This window comes from Silene latifolia, chromosome 3 (assembly GCF_048544455.1).
Source record: "Silene latifolia isolate original U9 population chromosome 3, ASM4854445v1, whole genome shotgun sequence".
NCBI classification, from domain to species: domain Eukaryota; kingdom Viridiplantae; phylum Streptophyta; class Magnoliopsida; order Caryophyllales; family Caryophyllaceae; genus Silene; species Silene latifolia.
The window spans coordinates 32,407,720-32,434,800 of record NC_133528.1 but is presented as its reverse complement, the minus strand read 5'-3'; the positions used below and the strand labels follow the sequence as shown (position 1 = coordinate 32,434,800).

The following is a 27,081-nucleotide window of genomic DNA, read 5'->3' as shown; positions in this document are numbered from 1 at the left end:
TGTGCTTCCCACTTTATGACAAATGGGTATTTTATGAGGGAAAATGGTATCCGTCTATATGTATAGACGGATAGTGTCCGTCTATAATGAGAATTTGTGTTACACTTTACCTCGACAAACCAGAATGGGATAAAGTTGAGTAGCGCTAATCGCATTTAATATTAGCGTTAAGGATAGGAGGGACATTGCCCCTTAAGATCCTGTTGTACGGTCAACAATAAAATAGAAAACCAGGAGACATTAAAATCATTTGTATGATTGCGTGATACATTTATGGTCTCCATCTAATTACACACATTATTTGTCCATTGCCCAACCATACCCCTTGATAAATTTCACAACCACCCAATAAATGTCTTGATTTCTTGAGCATTTTCACATGTGTGCTCATACAGTTATACACCAATCTAAATTAAGAACGCTGCCAGTAAGTGTTAGGCCCAAATTTTGGATATGGGCTGGTTTAGGGAAGCAGGTCAGGAGGCGGGGTGGTCAGGAGCCAGAACAAGAGCAGCGTATATTGGAGACGTGGGCCTGGGCTCGGTGGCTCATCTATATGAAGATAATATAAGAAAATTCTATCACTTGCCATATTCTAAGGAAGGAAAGTCCTACTTCGTGCCAGATTAGGAATACTTGACGAAGAAGCAAGAAACCCTAGACAAGAAAGTTCTACTATAAAAGGGGCATCAATGCAAGACAAGAGGATCATCAGAAAATACATAGAAAAACCTTAGCCTCCATAATAAAGCTAAACCGTTAGCATTGTACCTCCTCTCGAATTATAGTGCAAATCTTGGTGGGATTCCGTCTTCCCCCGCGGTTGTTTCCCATATCGGGTTTTCCGCGTCACCAAAATTGCTTGTGGTATTTGTTTAGCTACGCATACAAACTATCATACATACATAAATACAATCATCATACAACAGTAATATCGATCTAACGCTAAGATCACCTTAACACTAAATTGGTAGAAATTTACCAAAACAGTTAGGCGCCCACCGTGGGGCATAGTGGTCGTCTCCGTTAGTCAGTTTACAGAACAAAGCAACATGTCAGGACAATCAGAAGCAAGTTCAGGCAAGGCAGACAGCGCCCCAGCAACACGGGCACCGCCTCCCTCTACAGCGACGGCACGCACGACTTCGGCTCAGCCAACCGGCGCTACCCAGGTACCAGCTGTCAAACATAGCCAAAGCTCCCAGGCGGCAGCATATTAGCAACCGGAAAGGACTCAGATCAGGGACTCGGGTGTCGTCCAGGGCAGACAGGTGGTGCAACAGCCAGAGAAAGGAGGGCAACCCAGACAGCAGGCTCCGACCCCACCGAGTCCCACCAACATCATGATAAGCGGACTAGACACCCTAGCAAGGACAATCCGAACAATGCAAAGCGAGAACAGGAGCATGAGATCCCAGATGGAAGAGGATAACAACCTCCTCCGGGCCCAGATCAACGAGCTGCGGAACCATGCTCCCAGTTTAGCTATCTGAATGCGGGAAGCCAGATCCAGAGTGGTATCAGAAGGAGATAGAGATCGGAGGCAGATGCGCGTACTGCCACATGACGTGGTAACACGGTTGGACATGGAAACAAAACCACAACCAAGAAGAGGCCTGATCCCAGTAGGATTGGGGGCACTAACACCGGATGATGAGCCAGCACGCCAGGATCCAACACCCATATTAGGTACTCTGCCTCTTAATAATTTCATGCGTTCTGACAACCTTTATGGCGCAGGTATAGAAGAGCATCAGCAGGGCAGGTTGGCATCTGCAGCCCCGCCAATCCCGAGCAGAGCCGAGTATGCATGGATGAATGGCTTGGGTCCAGCAGCATCGCATGTACACTAACCAACAACATCTGGACAGCAAAACTTCGCAAGAGCTATGGATCAACAACCGCAGGAGCATCAACGACTCGCCGAAAGGGAGGCATACATAGAGCAACAATACCAGGAGCTACGTAGCCTTCTCCGGAGAGTCCCAGGAATGCCACTACCCATGGATATGGCCGCACCAGAAAGCTACACCGACTCGCCCTTCACCAACGCTATAGCTGCTGTCGCTTTGCCGAAAGGGTTCAATGTCCCAACGATGACGCTTTTCGATGGGACCACAGATCCCTGTGATCACATTAGCCAGTTTAAGCAGAAGATGATGGTGACTACAGCAGCGGGAGCCTCAAAAGAGGCGTGTATGTGTAAAGGATTCAGATCAACCTTATCGGGGGCAGCATTGCAATGGTTTGTTGGCCTACCCAACGGATCCATATCCTCATTCGCTGACCTAGTCAACGCCTTCAATCAACAATTTGCCAGCAGCCGGAGAACCCCAAAGAAGCCAAGTGATCTATATAGGATTGTCCAGGAGATCGGTGAATCAATTAAGGACTACGTCACCAGGTTCAATATAGAAAAAGTTTCCATACGGGACTGTGACACATCCACGACCATTAACGCCTTCAGCCAAGGCCTAGATAAGGATTCAGGTCTCTACAAGGAGTTAACGATGCATCCGTGTGAGAGATTTGAGGAAGTTCAGCATCGAGCTACATCGGCATTAAGGTTAGAGGAGGATGTACGGTCTAGAATAGGAACGACAGCCTTCGACAAAGCAAGCAGAAAGATCCCAACAGAAAAGAAAGACGAGAGAGCCAGGCTGTATAGCAGACCAAACATCAGCAGAGTAGCAGAAAAAACCCAGCAAGTGGATGATTCTCAATATCCTCCCATATTAGCTGATTATGGGTTCAACACAGGAATGAAAGGTTTGCTGAAAGCGCTGAGGGAGTAGGGTGACCAGGTAAGGTGGCCTAAGCCGCCTACGCAAAGCCGACCCAATGATGACCGGGACAGTAACAAGAGGTATGAATGGCATCAGGATATCGGGCATCGGACAAAAGATTGTTTCAGGCTGCGGAGGGAAGTAAAATTCCAGGTACGCAAGGGGAATCTGGACAACCTGTTATCACGTAGGGGGCAAGCAGGATAAGAGAGAAATAGCAAACCAGGTGCTCCCTTCTGCTCCACCCATATGCACAAAGATTATTAACGTGATAACAGGTGGATCCGAGCTATAAGTGTAACACTACGGATTTTCATAAGCTAAATACTCGACCGAGTAGAGCCTACTCGACCGAGTAGTGTCAAGGGTGTAGTTTGTTTGGGTTCTGCCGAGGAACACTCGGCCGAGTATGATGAATACTCGACCGAGTAGAGGATACTCGGCCGAGTATGCCCTATACTCGACCGAGTATGCCCTATACTCGACCAAGTATCCGGTCTGGCGAGTTATATTTCAGCGGTTTGATGCGGGAGTGTTTGGGATTGTTTTATATTCAAAGGCAGTTTCTAAAACGTCATTTCAACCCTAATCATTTTATGATCTCTCTAATCACTCCCTAATCATTATCTAATCTCTTTGTGTGTGTAATTGTCATAATCCTTGCGCATAATCTCTCATCCTACTGTTGGTAAGTTTCATTCCCCATGTCATTTAATTATGTTCTTTTAGGGTTACTGTATATATGGAATTTGGGGAAAAGGGGGAATTGTGCAATGTGTGATTGTGTTATATGGTTATTGTATAGAACAAGACTTCATAGAGGAGCCTTTCTGATTGTTCGGTTTCCGTACTGCTGTTGATTGCTAAGGTAGGGTTTCCCTACTCAGTTCTATTTAATTAATTGGAGATGTTGTGATTGTACTGTGTATAATTGTTGTTATCTGCTGATCATCGGAGGATGGGTGTTGTGGAGACATTGTTGGTGTGGTTGTGTTGTGACGGTTGTGGTGTTGTGACAGCTGTGATGTTGTGTGTGTGTGGTTGTGGTGGAGTCACTTGCGGGAGTGGCTTCACACCCTAGTTCGCCCTCCGTGGAACCCGTCACGGGAGGGGATGTGCACATTAAGGGACAGGGATTGTTAGTCGCTCGTTGATGAGCCGGACTAGGTGGGGATGGGTGCGGTCACCCACCGTGGCGAGGATTAACTGTTGCGATGGGTAATCTGCGGGGCTACACACTTTGGTGTGTAGTCGATTCTTGTGTGTGGGATCGATGATCACCGGTGGTAATGTTTGTTGTCTTATATTGATTGAGTAATCTTGACCCCGTGTTGTTGTTTTGTAAAACCTGCGGTGATCCATTCGGGGATGGTGAGCAGATTGTGACAGGTGATACATTTATTGAGCTTGGGGCAGTCATGAGAGAGTCACCACGCTGGATTAGATGACACAATCACGAGCCTTAGTTATTGTTTTGGTAGTTGTTGCCCTTTGGATAATTCGTTTATTAGATTTTGGAGACTATGTAACTTTTATAACTACCGTACATTAATAAATGTGTTTGGACTGTTGCTTTTGATATATACTAACCTCGGGCAACCGAGATGGTAACAACCTTTCATGCTGGGGTAGTCCTGGTAAGGTACCTTGGTATGAGGGGGTGTTACAAAGTGGTATCAGAGCCGACGATTCCGGCACCTAAAACAAATGAACCCAATGAACTTAGGGAGTCTAAATAAAATGAACCCGGGGTGAGTTGTTTGGAGCTGCCGCAAAGACTTGGGAGACGTCCCGAAGTCGCATTAAGGCCCTTACGATCTCAAGCCGGTCACATGGGGGGAAACTGTTTTATGTTTGAGTCATGTGAGTTTGATATTTATAGTTTGAATCTTGTGCATGGTTGGATGAAATGATGAAAGAAGTGGAATGTGATAGTTGTTGAAAGATGCATCGAGGATTGTTGATGTTAAACTTTGAGCATGAATATGTTGGCATGTTAAGTGTTGGAACATGGTAAAATATGAAAAGTGAATTGTGAAATTGTATCTGGTTGATATTGAGCATGAAGAATGTGATCATGTTATCTGTTTAATACAATGTTGAACATGAAGTATGGTAGTCGTACATGTGCATATGAACATGATGATTTTAATGCTTGATTGTTGGTAGAAGCATGTGATTAAGGATGCGTCTATATATGTGAATGTCGTGTTTAATTTTCATGTGAGTATGATAAGAGTTCACTTGTGTACTGGTTTCTTGGAGTTTTGAGTTGTTGTTGTTGCTTTATGCATGTTCAAATTGTTTTGGTTTAGGAGATTTGATTAGTATGAAGATCGATTACGGAAGGGTTGTCTTAAAACTGTCATAAGTCGAGTTCTAGAAAAGATATTGTTGTGATTCCAAGTTGAGGTGATAGCTTGTCCTCTTACGATTCTAACGATAGGTCACACGCCCAAAATGACCAAGTAACGAGTGAGGTATGACTGTTTTACGAAAACTGGACGGTGCTGAGAACTGCGCCGATACTCGACCGAGTAGTCCCTACTCGGCTGAGTATCTTTTAAACTCGATCGAGTATTCCATATTCGGCCGAGTAGTATCTCTGTGATAATACTGTTTAGCGTCTGGAGTCGTGAACTCGGCCGAGTAGTCTCATACTCGACCGAGTAAGGTCTACTCGGCCGAGTATTCCCAATACTCGACCGAGTAATCCTTCTGCGACAATTGAGTTTGCTTCTGGAGTCGAAAACTCGACCGAGTAATATAGTTACTCGATTGAGTAGCTTTTACTCGACCTAGTATGTTATGTACTCGACCGAGTACCTCATTGGGCGGTCATTTTGAGTCGGTGGTTATGTTCTTACGGTTGTTTTGAGTCGTAAGGTATGTATACCTGTATGTTTTGGGTCTTAAAGTATTCTTTTATATGCGACGGTCATGATACGTAAGTTACCAAATGTTATGATAGGGAGAATGCCGGGTTATGAGAGATAAGTGTTGGATAAGGAAGACATGTGTTAATGTGGTTGTGAGAAATAGTGGAAAAAGGAAAGGGAAGGATGATGAGCTAGTCGAGGTAAATAGCATGTTTTGTGAGATATGGTGAGTGATATAGTTGTGTGTTGAGTAATATAAAAGTAAGTATATATGGACAAAAGTAATGTAAGTTTAAAGAAACGTGAGAATGAAAGATTGAGATGAGGGATACGAATAGTGACATTTCGGGATGTGTAAGGACTTATAGAGGGAGACGGTTAGCATTGTGTTGCTTAAGGATATATGTAATGAAAGGATGCTTTAGAGGGATGGAGAAGAGGGGTATATAGTGAACTTAGATAGAGTTATGTCGCGACGTGGATTTGTAGATAGTGACCAAGTTTGAGAATTTGGAATATCAAGAGGTGGGCCTAGTGTGTAATTATTTGGGCGATTAACGGTATGAGATGAATTTTTGGTTTTCTAGAGATACAAAAGGGAGATACGACTAATTGAAGAGTAACTGTTAGTGTGTGGAGTTGATGGTGACAAGGGTGAGTGAGAAACAAGATGAGAGAGGATAAATGATAAGAAGAATGATAGGATATTGATATGAATTAATGGAATTAGAGTTGTGGAGCTACGAAGAAATAAAAAAAAAAAATTACTAAAGAGTTAGGTAGAGAGAGGAAGGAGATGAATTATTACTTGGTATTATTGAGTAAAAGGAGGGAAAAAGGGATGGAAGTAAGTTGAGAGAACGTTGACCGGAGTTAAGGAGCATGAAGGTAGGAAATTATGAAATGTATGATATCCCCACTAGAGGGTGGGAGTTAATGGTTATATAGGAGAGGAGGACGACGTGTTAGCCGTGAGTTTCGAGGTATTAAGGGAATAAGGAGCTTGTAGAGTGGTTACACAATCTGAGATTTTGGTGGAGAGTTAGGTAACAATATGATAAAGGATAGAATTGGGAATAGTGTTGAGGTAAATCTTGTTGATGGATTGGATGTTCGTTATTTGGGATGATAACCAAAGAGAGAAAACGGATTGTGATATTAAGAAGTGATAGTAAGAGAGTAGTCACATGAAGGATGTTGGTGCCATAGTATTGTCACTAGTGGTTGAGGATGATGTTACTTTAGGGAAGCTAGTTGATCTAATGAGGTTGATTTTGTAGAGACCAGATAGATATGTATGGTTGTGAGAGAGTATAAGATGTGGTTATATGAGGCGGTTGTTAGTAGTTGAGTATTAATGGTATGGTTACATTTGGCAGGGGGTGATGGTTATGCGGATGGGAGAATATGTTATGAGGGGTGTACGAGTTAAGCTCGAGTGAGAGGTAACTTTTAGCAGGTGGTAACTTACGTGATCAGGATTGACTAGTTGGATGTGATTATGGGTCTATGATGTGTATAAATGTTTGTGTGAGGTTCTGACCTCACGAGAAGCGGTATTGTGTGATAGTCATAAAGTTGTTGTATGAATGTTTGTGATATATGTTGGGTACGCCAATCTAATGGAATGAGGTTAAAAAGGTAATAATTTGATTGATCTGGCATGGATAGTTAAAATCGTAGGTGTATTGATGATATATGTATATTCCGTGAAAAGGTATGGATGATATGCACGAGATTCTTGTATGTTTATTCCGTATAAAATGTTGTGTTATGGTCGAGTAAAGCAGTTTTGAGTAAGTTTTCTTGTCTGGAGAGTTATACTGAGTCAGTGTTTGTGGGAATTATATGTGGTCGTGATGTTTATCGATGTGGTTGTTGTGCCTCGGGTGGTGATCCGGGCATGGTACTTCGTATTGTGATGCGGGCATTTTCGCGCTGCGGTGCGGCTGTTGGTGGCGGTGTTGGGATGCCGTCACCGGTTGTGGTGGAGTATACGAGGTGGTTACGATTTGAGTTTTGAAAGTACAGACCGGTTATGCACAGATTGTTGTTTTGTTGCTGTTGTTTCTTGTGAGTTTCGGTTAGACATGTAGACTGTTGTTTTGTTTGTTAATGTTTCTTACCAGTTTCGATTTGGGAATGAGGGTAGAGGATGATATGAAAGAGAGTTGTATATGTTTTCGTTGTTATCATGGTATAGTGATATTCTGTTGATGGGACACATTGTGATAGGTTGTTACAGTAATTTTGATCTTGTTCTAGATGAGGCTTTGGTAGACATGGTAATGATCTGATATATGCAAGTGATTCGTAGAACATGTGTGGTAATGATCTGATATATGCAGATGGTTCATAATACTTTGTTGAGACAGTGAGTGTAGGGTGTTGGGTATTTAGTGTCGTGTTAAGTTATGTATGAGTCTTGCGATAATGAAAGAAAGGAACTTGAGGATCTAGTGTGAGTGTACGTAACAAGTGTGGATCGTGAATTATGCTTTTGGCGATAAGAGTTTTATATAGTTTATATAGAGAGGTATGTCGTGTTGCGGTAATGTGGAAGAGTTAGAGTGTTTGTCATGATCAGGATGGTGTGGTATTGGTTAGATGGAGTGCAGAATGAGTTGAGGTATGTGAATTGTTTAAGTAAGAGAGCCTTGGATATAGTAAGTGTTTAGATTATAGACGGGTATCTTTCACATGTGGTGGTGATGAAGATAATGAGAGGTATAGCTAAGGATCTAGTATTAGTGAGTTACGAGGACGTAACATGTGTCTTAAGAGGAGTAGGATGCGGCAAAGAGCGTTTGAGGGTTGTGCATGTCGTAATATTATTGGACGTAGAGTGTTGGTGTAGCATAAGGAATGGATGGGTACATATAGTGGTTGATAGTGTTAAAAGGCCATGGTTGTGCTTGTAGTAGTTCGATGTTTAGGAGTGTGAGAATTTTTCGATAGTGTTGATAAAAGTGGATGATGATATTTATGAGTTCGAGAGTTTTGGCAGCTGATGTTGATGAGTGTGAGTAAACTTCGAGGACGAAGTTCCTTTTTAAGAGTGGTAGAATGTAACATTCCGTTTTGATGGTTGATCTTCTTTTGTGGATTGTCTTGGTATTGAGTGCTATTGAGTGTTATGGAAGTGAGACAAGATTGGAAACATTATTTTGTGGTTATTCGATAATGTTATGGAGTCTATACCGAGAGGATATGTTATCTAGTAAGCGTGGTTAGTGGAGCTGGTGTTAGGTGTCCATGTTTTATAGGTTGGGTTGGAACTTCGGGGACGAAGTTCTTTTTAAGGGGGGAAGATTGTAACACTACGGATTTTCATAAGCTAAATACTCGACCGAGTAGAGCCTACTCGACCGAGTAGTGTCAAGGGTGTAGTTTGTTTGGGTTCTGCCGAGGAATACTCGGCCGAGTATGATGAATTCTCGACCGAGTAGAGGATACTCGGCCGAGTATGCCCTATACTCGACCGAGTATGCCCTATACTCGACCGAGTATCCGGTCTGGCGAGTTATATTTCAGCGGTTTGATGCGGGAGTGTTTGGGATTGTTTTATATTCAAAGGCAGTTTCTAAAACGTCATTTCAACCCTAATCATTTTATGATCTCTCTAATCACTCCCTAATCATTCTCTAATCTCTTTGTGTGTGTAATTATCGTAATCCTTGCGCATAATCTCTCATCCTACTGTTGGTAAGTTTCATTCCCCATGTCATTTAATTATGTTCTTTTAGGGTTACTGTATATATGGAATTTGGGGAAAAGGGGGAATTGTGTAATGTGTGATTGTGTTATATGGTTATTGTATAGGAGAAGACTTCATAGAGGAGCCTTTCTGATTGTTCGGTTTCCGTACTGCTGTTGATTGCTAAGGTAGGGTTTCCCTACTCAGTTCTATTTAATTAATTGGAGATGTTGTGATTGTACTGTGTATAATTGTTGTTATCTGCTGATCATCGGAGGATGGGTGTTGTGGAGACGTTGTTGGTGTGGTTGTGTTGTGACAGTTGTGGTGTTGTGACAGCTGTGATGCTGTGTGTGTGTGGTTGTGGTGGAGTCACTTGCGGGAGTGGCTTCACACCCTAGTTCGCCCTCCGTGGAACCCGTCACGGGAGGGGATGTGCACATTAAGGGACAGGGATTGTTAGTCGCTCGTTGATGAGCCGAACTAGGTGGGGATGGGCTGCGGTCACCCACCGGCGGCGAGGATTACCTGTTGCGATGGGTAATCTGGCAGGGATACACACTTTGGTGTGTAGTCGGTTACTGTGTGTGAGATCGATGATCAGCTGGTGGTAATGTTTGTTGTCTTATATTGATTGAGTAGTACTGACCCCGTGTTGTTGTTTTGTAAAACCTGCGGTGATCCATTCGGGGATGGTGAGCGGTTGACAGTGATACATTTATTGAGCTTGGGGCAGTCATGGGAGAGTCACCACGCTGGATTAGATGACACCATCACGAGCCTTAGTTATTGTTTTGGTAGTTGTTGCCCTTTGGATAATTCGTTTATTAGATTTGGGAGACTATGTAACTTTTATAACTACCGTACATTAATAAATGTGTTTGGACTGTTGCTTTTGATATATACTAACCGCGGGCAACCGAGATGGTAACAACCTTTCATGCTGGGGTAGTCCTGGTAAGGTACCTTGGTATGAGGGGGTGTTACAATCAGGCTTAACGTACTCTGCGGCCAAAAGAAGAGCCACCGAAAGTAAAGGAGACCGTCCATAAACTTCATATAGGGTGAGCCAAAGTGATTTACCCCTGGTAACGTTCGATGAGACTGACGTAGGGAATGGCGCGGAGCAGCACCATGACGCCCTTACCATAACACTGCCCATTGGAAACTGCACCGTGCGAAAGGTACTAGTTGACACCGGAAGCTCCGTGAACCTCATCATGTTTGAAACTCTTAAAGTAATGGGCTCCGACAAAGAAAATCTGGTAAAGAAATCCGTACCACTAGTGGGATTCAGTGGTGAGACAACACATTCAGTAGGCGAGATAACCATTCCGACTTATATTGAAGGAATCAACAAGTTGGTAAGGTACTTAGTCATTGAGGGTCCGACCACTTACAACGTAATATTGGGAAGACCATGTCTGCATGAGATGAAGGCGGACCCTTCAACATATCATCAGTGTCTCACATTCCCAACCCCGTGGGGCGTGGTCATAGTAAAAGGAGATCGTGAGGAATCCAGAAGCTGTTATACGCAAGCCCTGAGAGCTACAACTAAGCTCCCCTCATAGCAATTACTGGACCGGGGTACCTCGAAGGAATACAAGGAGCCACCTTCGGAGGAGTTAGACCAGGTCCACCTGGACGAGGTACACCCGGATTGAGCAGCGCTAATTGGAGCAACCTGAAGTGGAGAGCTACGGGATCAGCTAATCCAGTTTCTAAAAGCGAACATGGACTGTTTTGCTTGGCTCTATGATGACATGGTCGTCATAGATCCATATATTATTTCACATAAGTTAAGCGTGAACCCAGAATACACCCTGGTAAAGCAGAAGAGGAGGAAATTCGCGGCAGAACGAAATGAGGTTATTAACAGGGAAGTAGACAGTCTCCTGGCGGCAGGAAAAATCAGAGAAGTCAGCTACCCTGAATGGCTTTCTAATATGGTAGTAGTGCCCAAGAAGAATGGAAAGTGGAGGGTATGTGTGGATTTCACAGATCTAAATAAAGCTTGTCCCAAAGACCTTTTTCCACTGCCCCATATTGATGCAATGGTGGATGCCACGGCCGGAAACGAGGTGCTTACCTTTCTAGACGCCTGAAGTGGCTATAATCAGATCAAAATGCACTCGCAGGATCAAGAGAAGACGACATTCATGTCGGAACGAGGTATATATTGTTACAATGTCATGCCCTTTGGCTTGAAGAACGCCGGTTCCACCTACTAGCGTCTGGTAAATAAGATGTTTAAATAGCAAATAGGAAAGACAGTGGAAGTATACATAGATGATATGGTGGTAAAGTCCAGAAAAGCAGATATGCATATGGAGCATTTGGCAGGCACCTTCAAAACGTTGAAGGAGTATAAGATGAAGCTTAATCCATCCAAGTGCTCGTTTGGAGTATCCTCGGGAAAATTCCTAGGGTACATGGTAACCCAGAGGGGAATCGAGGCCAGCAGAGAACAGATCAAAGCAGTCCTCCAACTAGAGTCACTGCAAAGGCCAAAGGACGTACAACAATTAGCAGGAAAAGTGGCAGCCCTGAGCAGATTCATCTCGCGAGCCTCGGATAGATGCAAGCTATTTTATGATATATTGAGAAAGAGCCAGAAGTTCGAGTGGACGGAGGAGCATGAGAAAGCATTCATGGAACTTAAGTGCTATCTGAGCACGCCACCACTGCTGGCAAAGCCAGAGCAGGGATAACCAATGTTCCTGTACCTATCGGTTATGGAAGCAGCAGTAAGCGCGGTTTTAGTCAAAGAGCAAGAAGGGGTACAACATCCAGTATAATATATCAGCAAGTCTCTGCTTCCTGCAGAGACCAGGTACACATCTTTCGAGAAGTTAGTGTTAGCTTTGGTCACTGCTTCCTATAAATTGCGACCGTACTTTGAATCTCATACCATCCACGTAGTAACTAATTATCCATTAAAAACTATCATGAGGAAACCTGAACTATCTGGAAGAATGGCTAAGTGGTCAGTACACTTGAGTGGGTATGATTTGCAATTTGAACCTAGGACGGCAGTAAAGTCCCAGGCACTGGCAGATTTTGTCTCAGACTTATGTCCCGCTACCCATGTGGAGGCAGAGAAAGGGATGTTGACGTTATTAGGAGACCAGAAGAGCGGAATTTGGACCCTATACATAGATTGAGCCTCTAATGCCCGGGGACCTGGGGTAGGTTTGGTCCTGAGGTCCCCAAAAGGTGACATGATAGTGCAGGCAGTCAGGTGTGAATTCAAGGCAACTAACAACGAAGCTGAGTATGAAGCACTTATATTAGGGATGCAAATGGCGCAAGGGCTCAAAGTAAGGAACCTAAGGGTATTTAGCTACTCATTGCTCGTGGTAAATCATGTGAATAATGAGTACGTGGCGCGTGACTAAAAAATGATAGCCTACCTAAAGGTGGCTACGGAGTAGAAGTTAAAATTTAGGTCCTTCAAGATTACTCAGGTGCCAAGAGACTAGAATGTGGAAGCAGATGCTTTAGCCACGTTGGGGGCTACCTTCCAGCCCGCAGAACTCTTGAATATACCAATTACTCATGTGTTAACTCTAGCTATCCCGAAGGAGTCAGAGTAGGGTCTCCCGGGGGAGGCAGCGCATGTACGACACGTGCGAAGGGAAGGAGTCTTGATCTCAGATGAAGGCCGACTGGGAGGTTCAGACTGGAGAACACCTTATATGGAGTAGCTGAGAGATGGGAAACTCCCTGGAGACTGGAAAGAGGCACAAAGTTTTAGGATAAAGGCCTCCAGATACGTCCTAATAGATAACATTTTCTTTAAAAAATCTTTGGCAGGACCTTGTCTCAGGTGTCTTAGTAAAGTGGAAGCAGATACAGTGCTGCATGATGTACACAACGGGGAGTGTGAAATCCACGCTGGAGGACAAAGCCTGTCTAACAAAATCCAGAGACAGGGGTATTACTGGCCCACTATGAGGGCATACGCTGTCAATCATGCCAAATGCTGTGATTCGTGTCAAAAGGCGGCTCCGGCAATCCATCAGCCACCAGAACCAATGCATCCAATTATCTCTCCATGTCCATTTATGATGTGGGGGATGGACATAGTAGGGAAGTTGCCTAGGGCTCCAGGAAACAGAGTGTATATGCTCGTCATGACTGATTATTTTTCGAAATGGATTGAAGCTGAAGCTATGACAGAAGTAAAGGAACGCCAGGTGATTTCTTTTATAAAGCGCAACATCATTAGCAGGTTTGGAATACCATCTGAAATCATATGCGACAACGGATTCCAGTTCATATCAGATAACACTGAGGGCTTTTGTTCACGTTGGAACATAACGCTGAGGAAGTCAGCCCCAGATACCCACAAACCAACGGCCAAGCGGAATCCAGCAATAAAATTATTGTGGAGAACCTTAGAAAGCGGCTGGAGGAGCTAGGGGGTAAGTGGGCAGACGAATTACCATTGGTACTCTGGTCAGATAGAACGACGCCAAAAGTAGCAGTGATTCCGTCAGAAGGTAGAGGCAGTGATTCCGTCAGAAGTTCTGGTACCTACGCATAGGTATGGCTGCCAGACGGCAGAGCAGAATCAAGTTGAAATGACTAGTAGCCTGGACACAATTGATGGGCTACGAGAAAGCGCTTACATAAGTATGACGTCGTACAAGCAATCTGTAGCCAGGATATATAACAAGAACGTCAAAGTCAGGACCCTCGCAGTAGAGGACCTAGTACTCAGAAGGGTATTTGAAAATACCAAAAATCACAAGGCAGACAAATTCGCATACAAGTGGGAAGGACCATATCAGGTTGAGAGCATTGTAAAAAAGGGGGCATACAGGTTGATGACCATGCAAGGTCAGATCCTGAATAAACCCTGGAACATCCGTCATCTGAAACATTACCTTGCCTGACAAAGTGCTGAGCCTTTAGTGTACAGAGGACCTTTCAGCAGTCCATGAAGCCAAAAAAAAAAGAAAAAGAGGGGGGGGGGGGGTAGTATATGCTTTAGGTGTTGGTTTATTTTTAAGTTTTAATTTTTTCGCTTTACAAAGCAAATTGAGTCGTTTTTAAACCGAGTTGTTCAGGCTGTAGCTTCCTGGATCCAGCTGTTGCCTTGGAACACAATGAGATAGCACCAGGTAATTTGTACTACTTTGGAATTTTTTACACTTATAGGAAGAAAGGCTTTGAATACTAATGTTGGTTACTTGTCAGGCAAGGGAAACTCTGAGGGTCTAGCCCTTGCCATGTGGGCTACGAGACGTTTACTAAGTCAGCCACATGGAGAGCATACGTTAGAGGTAGCAGGGCATGGCGATACTAAGACCACCTGTACCTCATCGTTAACCTCGGTAAATCCATAGCTACGACGTAGGGCTATATACATAGGTGCATGCACGAAATTACAAACGCTGGAACCACAAGGAACGCAACATTCCTTGTTAACCAGAAAAGGACAATGAGAGGTACGCTTTAATCAGCTATCCTATTAATAAGATATTTTGCGTCATGGGTAAAATATGTTATCAAACATCTGCCACCAGGGGCGAGGGCTGTGCACCTGGAGCCAGGTCAGCCTCCTGGATATATCAATGTGAGATCAAACTCCAGAAAACGAAAGCATAAATGCAAAGTATATCAAAAGGGGGCCTAAGAGCTAGGCCCAAAGTTACTTCAAAATAAGGACACCTGCTACCTATAACAAGTGCCGCAATAGTTTCAAAGCCTGCACACCAGCAGGCACAAGCAAACACAACAAAACGAAAAAAAAGTTCAAGAGTATAATTACAAAACTTGCACCACACAAGGCCAAGTCCCCAGAAAATATGATTAAAAAACTTTTAAGAGAGGTCAATCCTCTCTACAGCTGCACTCTAACCAATGCTCTGCTCCCCATGCTCCATCTGCTTCTCTGATGCAGGTACCTTAGCAGCCTCGGAAGCCACGGCAGCGCCACCACCAGCTCCCTCTGCCGGGATCTCCTCTACAACATCAGCCCCAGAGATAGTTCCAGAGATGTCCATGGCAAGGAATTCGGGTTCAGGATTGGCAACCTCAGCACCAGCAGGAAATAAGGCGCTTAAATCCATACCATTGGGGAAAGCACGAGCAAACTCCGCCTGCTCCTCCTCCAGGTTCCAAGATGTGTGCATCCCTTCAGTATAAGCCCGGATGCAGTCAATACTCCTTTCAAAGGCGGTATAGGCTCCTACGTTCCTGGCTAACTCAGCCATCTCTTCAGCGCGGGCCTCTGCCTTTGCCAATCCGGAGGTCAGAACACAGTTGGCTTCCTGCGTCCTGGCGAGCTGGTCCTTGGCAACCTCCTTTTCCCTCTTGGTCGCATGGAGTTTCTCCCTCAGTTTAGCACAGGTGGTCGTGAGCTCCTTGTTCTTCCCCACAGACGCCAGGCATTCAACCTTGGCCCTCTGTAGCATCATACTGAGGTAGAGGGACGACTACAGAGCCTGCAGCACATGAGGAAACCTTCAATCAAAAAGATGTTGTGACAATAAGGACAGTAGATAGGGCAACAGAGAGCAGACTTACAAGGAAACAGTGTTCAGCAGCCAGATCAGTCATCTCCTGAGGATCCATCTCATCAAACATCCTGGAGCAGGTTGGTGTCAAGAGCCGCTCCAACGAGGGCCAGTAGTTGACACGTTCAGCGTCCCCAAAGCCAGCAGGGATGCGAATCAGTTGGTCTCAGCACGAGTAGGGGAACCAGGAGCACGTGATATGGGAGTAACCTCAATAGGCTCTGGAGCAGGTCTGGGGGCAGATCTCGTTTTGGATGAAGTAGGTGAGGGTGTAGATTCAGCTATTCTTTTCCTGGCTAAACGCATCAGGATCTCAGAAGCAGAGGGGCGGACACTTCCTGTGCAAACACCAGAACACGAGGCATTGGTATCCAAAGTAAGTAATAGCAGAAACATGTGAAAATCAGAAGAAAATACTTACCAGAAGACATGGTTTCTTCAGTAGTGGAATTTTCTAGACCAGAGAGTAGAGCAGGAAACGACCTTTGTCCTTCAGGGATGGAGAAGAGCTTGGCAACGGAAACGTCCTCGTCCTCAGATTTCTCAGGGTTCTTGAGTTCTGCAGCAAAACCACGTAGTAAGAAAAGTGAGTAGCAGAGGGAGTCACAGAAAGAGACATGCAAGAATACTTACTCTTGGCCCAGATCCAGTGCTCATAGAGATAGTTAGCGTCTAAAGGAAGAGATTCAAGCTTGATATAAAAGAAGTCCTCATACCAACCATCGTCTTTGCCTTTGGCCGCAGACCGAAGAAAGTTTTCAGTCTTCTCCATGGCCCTAAAGGTATATTGGCCATTCCCAAGTGACCGACACTCAAACCTGTGGGCCATATCTGGTAGCCCGATCTTAGCACCCAGGCTGTTATTGAGAACAATGGTGGATAGAAGGATCCTCCATGCATATGGGGAAATTTGGACCATTGGAAGGGAGTTCAGACGAATGAACTCTTGAATCATTAAGGGGAAAGGAAATCTGAGACCAAGGGCAAAAGGGTACGTATACAAGCAGATCCACCCCTCGCGAAAGGCGTCAGCTTTCTGACCGGGTTTTGGGATGTAAATCACCACATCATCACCTAAACCCAAGAGAGCTTTGATTCTAGGGATATCATCTTGGGTCAAGTGAGAGTCGCAAGAGTGTGGTTTTTTGAGGATCCCTTGGGAGGGAAAGATCTCGTCCTCGACGAGGTCGATGGTGGCAGACGAGGACGTAGTGAAGCGGGTTTTGGCCATGATAAGTGAAGGGAAGAAGAAAATGAAAATACCTGGAAGTTGGAAGAGCGGCGGTGACGGCGAGAGGAAAATAGGGAGGCGAATTTAGAGAATCGAGGTTTTGAGGGTTTTGAGAGAGTTGAAATGATTGATGGGAGAGGAAAAGGGGGCGGATGAAATAAATAAGGGGAAATTAGGTGGGCATTTAAAAATGTGAATTGGAAAGGAGTATACGAGAAGTCATTCAACGGTACACTGGAATTTTCCGCTCAAAATGGCTAGGGTTGGACTTTCGCGGAAAATTGGGGGCAAACTGTTAGGCCCAAATTCTGGATATGGGCTGGTTTAGGGAAGCAGGTCAGGAGGCGGGGTGGTCAGGAGCCAGAACAAGAGCAGCGTATATTGGAGACGTGGGCCTGGCCTCGGTGGCTCATCTATACGAAGATAATATAAGGAAATTCTATCACTTGTCATATTCTAAGGAAGGAAAGTCCTACTTCGTGCCAGATTAGGAATACTTGACGAAGAAGCAAGAAACCCTAGACAAGAAAGTTCTACTATAAAAGGGGCATCAATGCAAGACACGAGGATCATCAGAAAATACATAGAAAAACCCTAGCCTCCATAATATAGCTAAATCGTCAGCATTGTACCTCCTGTCGAATTATAGTGCAAATCTTGGTGGGATTCCGTCTCCCCCCGCGGTTGTTTCCCATATCGGGTTTTCCGCGTCACCAAAATTGCTTATGTTATTTGTTTAGCTATGCATACAAACTATCATACATACATAAATACAATCATCATACAACAGTAATATCGATCTAATGCTAAGACCACCTTAACCCTAAATTGGTAGAAATTTACCAAAACAGTAAGGATTAGTCTTATGCCAGGATTAGTTATACATGTTATGCTGGCTAATAATGAATGTAAAAAAGGCTTAAAGAGTTCTCATACTATGTAATTACACCCTTTTTTACAAATACCGAGAAAAAAAGAATTCACAGCTATCACCGTTTTATAACAAGAGTTAACTCACGTGATAAGTGCTCTCTTTCTCCAACCATAAGTCTATAAGGTTAGGAGTTCGATTCTTACCCGCGAAGCCGCGATATAGTCTGCTCATTGAGCAAAAAAAAAAAAATTTGCCTTACGTTTTATGGAGTCGTATCAACATATCGGGTCAGATCAGATTGGGTTGAAGACATTAACCTTGATAGCCTTGTGGCAAACAGGCTGTAGGTTGGTTGGGCCTTCTTTTCAGTTTCAATAGTCATATAGACCGAATCAAAGCCCTTATGGAGTGTGAAATTCATGATTTGTGACCTATGAAGTCTCATGACATCGGCCCAAATCTGATTTACTGACGTTCTCCGTAATTCCGTATGCTAATATTTTCTGATGTCAAACAAGATCGCGTCTTGCAACATTCAACAAATATCAACCTTGGCCTAACGTAATCTTGCAGAAAAGATTTTCGTTTTTTTAATTAATCAAATTAAAATGTGTATATAATCAGCAGATTCATGCAGAGCAATTACACTTCTACAAAATCCAAGCACATAATTTCAATTGCCTTATTTCTTCAGCTTCCTAGCGTAAGTTCGATCAATTGGATCAAAATGAACAGTTCATCAGCATTAACAACTGAAAAAAGGTATTTGTAATCAAATTATCCAAAGTCTAATATACGTAATCGGGCTATAGAAAAAAAAGTCATTTTTAGAATGAATTGTTTACCGGTTGGTGGAAAATTGGTTGCTAATTAGCGCCTAACTTGTAGTTACATGCAAATTAGCAAACTAAGTATATATACTCTGTATTTGCTAAAATTGGTTGCTTATTAATTAAGTTGACATACCCAAATTTAACGAGTTTGGGACAGGCTAAGTTAAGGAGCTTACCTAAGGAACTTTTTATATGATTTATATGTACCGATTTACTAATAGGTCGGATGAGGCGGGTTTAGGAGCTTTGAAGTTTTTAGGCTATGTTGATTTGTTGTTGTTATATATTTTGTCATTTTTGTTCGGTACAACATATGTACAAATCTTCTCTTGCTAACTTGATCACCAACTAAAATGTTGAAAATGGTGTTAGATTGAAGGACAAGGTTGCGATAATAACAGGAGGAGCAAGTGGGATCGGCGCAAGCACGGCTAAACTATTTTGGGAAAATGGAGCCAAAGTTGTAATTGCTGACATTCAAGATGATCTTGGCCAACAAATTGTTAACAATCTGAATAATCACAACATTGTTTACTTCAAATGTGACATCTCTAATGAACAAAACGTTAGCGACCTTATCGACTATACCATCTCAAAGTACGGTACACTAGACATTATGTACAACAATGCCGGCGTAAGGGATGTGTCCCTAGGTTCGATATTAGACTCAACTGAAGAAGGCCTTGACCGTGTAATAAGAACTAACCTATACGGTTCATTCTATGGCGCTAAACATGCTTCTCGTGTCATGATCCCAAAAAAGCGAGGGTGTATCTTGTTCACGTCTAGTGTTTGTACATCGATAGCAGGGATTGCGACTCATCCCTACACTATGTCTAAATATGGAGTTTTGGGATTAGTCAAGAATTTAAGTGCTGAACTTAAAGAATTCGGTATTAGGGTGAATTGTATTTCTCCTTCCGGGGTATTTACTGGCATGTCAAAAAAGCTTGAAGGGGTTAGAGGAGTATTGAGGGCCGATGATGTTGCTCAAGCCGCTCTATTCCTAGCTAGTGATGATGCCAAGTTTGTCAATGGCCATAATCTTATTACAGATGGAGGGTCGAGTGTAACCAGTTCTTCAATGAGAGTTGCGTTTACATCCAAATGATCTTCTTTCTAAGAAAGATTACATGTATTTTGAGTTAGCAGATACGGTTCATCATCCACAAACAAGAGTGTGATTACTTTCTACATATGTATGTGTGGTAAACCCTTCACTTTAAAATTAGACGAAGAAATGTTTGTGTGGTAATAAGAAGAAAAAGACATTGAGACTTATTTTGAGTACATTTGTATTGTCACTCATTTACCTTAAACTAATAGAAAATCATCTTAAACCATGTTTATACCATTTATACTCCTACACTTTTTTTTTTTTAAGCAGCCGTAAAGAAAGGTTCTTATATAGATGACATTTGACTCATATGGTCAAATGCATTTATTTTAGTAATACCGTAACTAATACAACAAAGTAACTACATCGGTTTACAAAAGTGTGTTGATGACGTACGGATGACTAAACACGGAGATCAACTTCAACATCCACAACATTCTTGAAGGGATGCACAGAGCTAGCTAGCAAAATGATCAAACAAATCTTTACTCATCTTAACGGATTGAGTTTCGGAGAAATACCTGCAACAAGACACAAAGATGTGTCTTAGAGATTCATCTCCTTGGCTATGATACACATAATCTAGAAACCAACGAGCCTCATGATCCATCGGGAGGGAGCAAAGTGCACTTACGCCACAAGGACGTAGAAAGGGAAAGCGGAAAACAGACCACAAAAGTCTACCTCCAGAGGAGAAAAGACTCCTACACTTTGGAAAACAATCCTTGCGAACAAGAGCCTCGTAGCCAAGAAAAGCGAGTAAAGAGGTAGGTAGAAAAGAGTAAGCCACTTGAACAGTCCCCTAACCAAAACCATCTCTGAAGGCAAGAGAGAGATGGGCACAACACAACCCGAAAGCAATAAAAGACACCCCAAGGCAAACAACCCATGAATAAGAGGACAGGACACCCCAAATATCCATGAAAAAGCCACTAAGAAAAGCCTATAGGAGGTTATTATTTGATGTAATAAAAAACACAATAGTCGATTAAACATAAGATATAAGCTGAGACCATCACATCTGACTCAACCACCATCACATCCAAACCTCAAACTCCACCTTATTAATCAAATCAAACACAGAGAAAACCCCGTCAATCAAGACCTCACTCCTACCGCAGGCAGCCACGGACACAACAGTGACTTCACAAAGGACACAACAGCCCATTAGCAACCAGGAAAACCATCCAAAGACAAACACCCATTTCACCAAACGAAACCTCCCAAGACCACCGCCTTTCATGCAACAAGACTACCAAAACACAGACGACAGTGAAAGACACAAGGAGATGGGCCGATAGGTGGGGGGAAAGGGGGGAACACCATATCGGTCCCAAACCACCTCCACAACGGACAACAGCGATGCGACAAGATGAGTTATGGTCATCGACACACACTGACACAACAAAAGAAAGGAGTCGTACCTTCGGTAGGGGGAATGGGGGGATCACCACCCCTGAGTTTCATACGAAGAAATCGGTGACTATACGAGGAACCGGAGGAACAGGAACAAAGTGGTTCATAGAGACAACCACCGACACAGCCAAACAACAAGACACTAGTTACAGAACTTGTTCCGACAACCGATCAAGAGACCCATGACTCACTGAACTGATGCACCAAAGCCTATCTTGACTCCACCTTATATTCGGGGAAATCAAACACCATTCATAAAAATAATAAAAAACAACCTCATGATTTGAAAAATACGCCAAATCGTCATCTGAGGTTCTGGTTTAAAGCAATAGTAGTGGCCAATTGCCGTTCCGCCAAAAAAGAAGCCGACGAACGAGCGAAATCAAACAATTGGAGGATAAAACGAGGGGCGAGATGTGTCGAATCGCCGGAAATAGGTCATGGGGTGGCCCCATCTCCGACGATAAGGTAGGGGAAGAAGGGTGGGCTATGGGTGAAGGGTAGATGCGGCGAAGAAAACAAGGGGGTTAGGTTTTGTTTTTTTTCCTAGAGAGAGGAGAAATCGTTTTTCTAGAGCGATGTTCCTACATTTTATTTTGTTATTAAAAATGGTCATCATTACCTATGCGGGAGCGTTAGGGGACAATGAAAATAAAGTCGAAATGTGTCCCAAATATTTTAAAGGATTCGAAATGTGCTCAACTCAAGTGAAAATGATAATAGTCAAGTGAAAATGATAGTATGGAGAAACGAAGGAAACTAAAGTTATGATGCGGGAGCGTTAGGGTACAATGAAAATAAAGTCGAAATGTGTCCCAAATATTTTGAAGGATTCGAAAAGTGCTCAACTCAAGTGAAAATGATAATAGTCAAGTGAAAATGATAGTATGGAGAAACGAAGGAAGCTGAATGTTGCTCTACAAATTTAGTTTCCTAATTTTAGTTTTCCTTATTCTAGCTAATAAATTTTAGGCAGTTGTTTATTTCCTTGTTGTTTATTTCCTAATCTTAGCAAGGTTGTAATAAGGCAATTTTACCATCTTAGAAATCAGTTTCTATATGTTGTCTTAGTCGTTTTAGGCAAGTTTTGTGATACCCTCACTTATCGCGGAAAAGTAAACACGTAATTCTAGAATAAAATTGCATGGATATGTTTGTAATAGGTTCAATTGGGTAGAAACCTGTAATTTTAAAACCTGAACCTGTTATAAAGATATCCAAATTGGAAGGTGTCAAACATACAAGGTCTAACTAGAAGTGTCATAACATAACCATCGCTAAAGTCGGGAATAGCAAATTATACAACCAAATGTAAAGAGGGAGACATATGTCCCTAAAATGTATGTGACATAAAAAGTGTTTAAGGGTCACAATAAAATAAAGCCAATCTAGGTTCCAAGGTTACTTTGCTCGCTAGCTCGTCCATGTACCCCATATATGCATCACCTACCTGTCATTCGCATTTTATACAAATACGAAAGCCACAGTCAGTGGGGAGTAACTCCGAGTTCTCCCAGCCACGAAATGTCATAATTAATATAACATGTAAACATAAGAATATGAATACGAATCACACAATGCCTTAGCATATAGATGCTAGACAATCGTGCTTATCATGTGAACAACAATATAACAACACATAGTCCTAGCATGCGAATACTAGACCGACTCATACTACACTATCATGTGAATCACATAACATCCAAGAATCCAAACTCTATCAACCATAGCCGGCTTGCATCTCACCTTCTATGATTCATAGAATCATCAAACAAGAAAGGGCAATATATCAAAGACAGGCATAAGTTCTTAGCACCGTCAATAGTCACTCTGTAACTCGAGTCTATACCACGAGGTAGGGAAGGTAATCAAACCGGTATCTTGGCTCAGAGGTTCTATCAAAACATGGCCAAGACACAACACAACCCTAGCCTAAAATCTGCGCAGACCTAGACATGCGGATACACACCGTACCACCGCACCCAAGACCCACAATTTTTTTAAAAACAAAGTGAGTACCCTAAGGAGTCCACCAAAGGGTTGGCTAGTACTTAAGCTGACCACTTACTCTCAAAATAAGTAACGAGGTCATGCCCCAACTTGGATATAAACCCACCAAGTCGGGAACACGAGGCTATTAAGCGGTGAACATACACTCGTCAAAGACTATAATGACCTATCTATGATGAAGGCCGAAATACTCACCTAGGACCTAGTCCCGACTAGTCCCGACTTGAATACTTTAGCCCACACCACACAAGACAAGTAGGATACCCAATTAACCATAAGAGGGGCAAAGAGTCCAACTTACCAACATAAATGTTAACATTCTATCATGTGAAAGGCTATATAAATGTCTATTCAGTAGACAATCCAACCATATCCTCATGTCATCAATAACCAAATTATAGCTAACCATCAATATCATAGTCCATGAGAATAAACTACAATGGCTAAAGGCAAACAAGACTCAAGCATAAGGCTTCCAAAGCATCCAACAACCAACATGTGAAATGATAATTACAAATATCAAGGCATAACATAAAACCTCCAATAACAACCAATCTTACCTCAAAGACAAACCCTCGACCCGAGTCCCGCGACGGGTCATCGGTCAAATCGAGGCTGACTGGTTTAAACCTAGTTTGACCAAACTCGTTCGGTCAATCGCCCACTCGAGTCTTTGCCTACTTTGCCCAAATCATAAAATTTATCACAATATAATTCTCATGCTATTTCTAATTTCTATCATGTGAAAAACGAAAGTAACACATTATCAATCACCTAAACACTTAACAAACAACAGGCACAACATTAACTACTAATGTGACATTAATTCGTCGAGTAACTCGGAATAGTTACCTTACGCTAGCAAAGAGACAAGTTAGGAGTACAAGCGTAGCTTTTAAAGTAAAACAGAAGGGAGTTTAGAAGGAGGATAAGCACCAAGAGATTAAGAATAAGGCGAGATACAAAAAGAACGAGAAACATATTCAAGGAAGTAGAAGCATTCTTCAAAGGTTGAACAAATCTTCAATCCTCAGCAATCGGCACTAAATCTTGATCTTCGTAAAAAATAAGTGTCCTTTCAATGGAACGGAGATACTCTTGGCGATCACTCAAGAACATCAATATTCCAATTCAAAGACATAAAAATACATTTTTACACCAACAAATGATAAAACTAATTATCAGACGTCTCCAATAACAAGTTTTAACACTAATTGACGTTAAAACCAGTGAAAAACATTAAAATATTTTCAAAACCTTTAGTTCAAATTTTTTTTTTATAATAAGGGTAATAACTCCATTAGCTATAGATAAGCTCACGGTCATTGATCCAAGAACGCAACAATTATTAAATGACAATCAACAAACAGGTTAGTACCTAACAAAGAGCAAACACAAAGAGACTACAACATAAGGTCCTAAGTCTACCCATCTTACCCATCTCTCAAGTTTATTATTTTAAGGTCAAGTTATTTATAGTGGGGTGCACAAACGTGCGTCGGGAGCAAATATGCTCTGATACCAACTTCAATAAACTCGAACTAACTTTAAATAAACTTATTAATGATTATTAAAATTAACGTATCGAATTATGATGAAATTAATTAATTAGCTAAGCATATATATATAAATCGTTAAATGATGTAATTAAATTCAAAATAGCAATTAAAAGAATTTTATCCAACTTAATAAAATACGGGGTGTTACAAGTTTCCTATTCCGTTTTTAGGAGTCTATAAGTCGGTCTTTTCTAGTATAAATAGGGAGCTTTGTAATCAGTTTTATTCAATCGAGTTTGAGAATTAATACAAAAGTTTCTTGTTGTGTGCTTATTGCTTGCGAGTTATAAGTTCTTTATTTCTTCCTTGTGAGGTTGAAATTTTAGTGTGATTCGATCCTTGCGAGGTGAGAGCCACGATTCGTGTATATCTTCGAATTTCTTGCGAGGAAGGAGAGTTTTTTCACGTCATATCCTAGTTTTAGTTGAGGGGTCTTACGAGATTTTTTACAACTAATTCATATCCTTTTATATATCTTTTTTACTTCTGCTGCAAAATTATCTCTGAAAAGTAAAATTGTGACTTTATTTTACATCAATTACCCTAATAGATTATAACCTATTAGTTGACATTGAGTGAAAATAGGTTTCATATTCGCATAAGATTCTTGTATTTCTGTTAATTAGAGGTAATTGAATGAGGGTTTAGGCTGGAGCTGGACATAGGCCAAAACTTAAGGGACTTTTTAGTCCACGAACAAGCTGGTTAGCGGATTTGAGACGCGTTAATGTGTTGAACGTTTGTAAATATTTGAAAGTATATGGTTTGTACCTGGTTTTTGGACGATGAAACATATAAGGTTCAATGGACTCGATGACTCGTGAGTAGACCTGGCAAGACCAACCCGACCCAATTAGCCCGACCCGAAAAGATTGATCTGAGACCCGAAATTGACCCGAACTGTAACTCTCAACCGTGACCCAAAACCCGAATTGACCCGACCTGAACCGAACATGACCCGAACTTTGTTGACCTTGAACAGACCCGACCCGAAATGACCCAATCCTAAACCAACTGACAAGAAAACGATCGACAAAAACATAACACTAATTGAATAAAAAAAAAATTAAAATGACTAACTTAAAAGCACACTTAATATTGTTAATGTTAAAAATAAAGAATCAAATACAAACTGAACTAAAAATAGGTAATAATACTAAACGTACTTTTTTCTGTCTTAATCGTTGACCCGAAAATGACTCGAACCTGATATAACCCCACCCGCTTTGACCCAAAAATAACCTGATCAACATACCCGAAAACAGTTGAAATCCGAAATGACCTAACCCGACCCGAAATAACCCGATAATATGAGAGACTCGAATTGGCCCGACCCATTGACCCGTTTTGCCAGATCTACTCGTGAGTAAGTGAATACTAGTCTAAACTTGGCAAAATTAACCCGACCTGACACCCAACTAAGAACCCGAACTTGACCTGAATTCGAATTAACCCGACCCTAATGCTTATCGTTGGAAACAGACTGTTATTACTGAATAACTTGATAATGACCCGACCCAACCAAATACTTACAAACTCGAACTGAACTGACCCGGATTAACGTGACAAAAACCCGACCCGGTTGACTTGTTTACCAATTCTAAGTACATAACACTGGAGGAGCTATCAAAGTATCAATATCTTCCATTTCCTTTTTCATCGTATTGATTGGTGCTTTTTTGTTCATGGTAGATATGTAGATAGACCATTGTAAACGGGGGCTGATTTATATCGACGACGTTTTAAAAAAAAAAAGACGATAACTGCCCTTCCACTCATCCAACACTTTCTCCCTCTAAAAAATTTCCTCTCAAATTCAACTAAAAATCAACTAAATTAAAAAAAGAAAACCAACAACAACAATTAACAACATGACGGATCCCGAATCACCGGTATTTAAACAACTTAATCGCTTCATTATTTGGTTAATTTTTTTTTTGCGCACCGTTAAATCTGTTCGATAATTGATTTACATTACGTATTAACTTAGTAATAGCAAACATTGCGATTTTTCTGCGTAAATCTGAATTTTGTCCCCCGAAGGTTGAACCATGGACCAAAGTTGAAATCCAACGTTCAGTCCATGGTCCAAACGTTGGAAATCAACGTTCACCATGGTCCAAACAATGGAAATCCACGTTCACCATGG

At 42.2% G+C, this 27,081-nt stretch overlaps 2 protein-coding genes across 2 annotated transcripts; both read left to right on the top strand.

Annotated features, from left to right (window-relative positions):
• Window positions 1-2,872: 2,872 nt before the first annotated feature.
• LOC141648914 (uncharacterized) lies at window positions 2,873-10,936 on the top strand. Its single transcript, XM_074457621.1, has 2 exons — window positions 2,873-2,939; window positions 10,476-10,936. Exons 1-2 carry the CDS (start codon window positions 2,873-2,875, stop codon window positions 10,934-10,936), a joined length of 528 nt encoding a protein of 175 aa, XP_074313722.1.
• A 7,643-nt stretch (window positions 10,937-18,579) lies between these two features.
• On the top strand, window positions 18,580-20,173 carry LOC141647517 ((21S)-21-acetoxyl-apo-melianone synthase SDR-like). The gene is made up of 2 exons (XM_074455732.1): window positions 18,580-18,759; window positions 19,203-20,173. The coding sequence occupies exons 1-2, from the start codon at window positions 18,629-18,631 to the stop codon at window positions 19,939-19,941; spliced, it is 870 nt and encodes a 289-aa protein (XP_074311833.1). The 5' UTR covers window positions 18,580-18,628; the 3' UTR covers window positions 19,942-20,173.
• The last annotated feature ends 6,908 nt before the right edge of the window (window positions 20,174-27,081 follow it).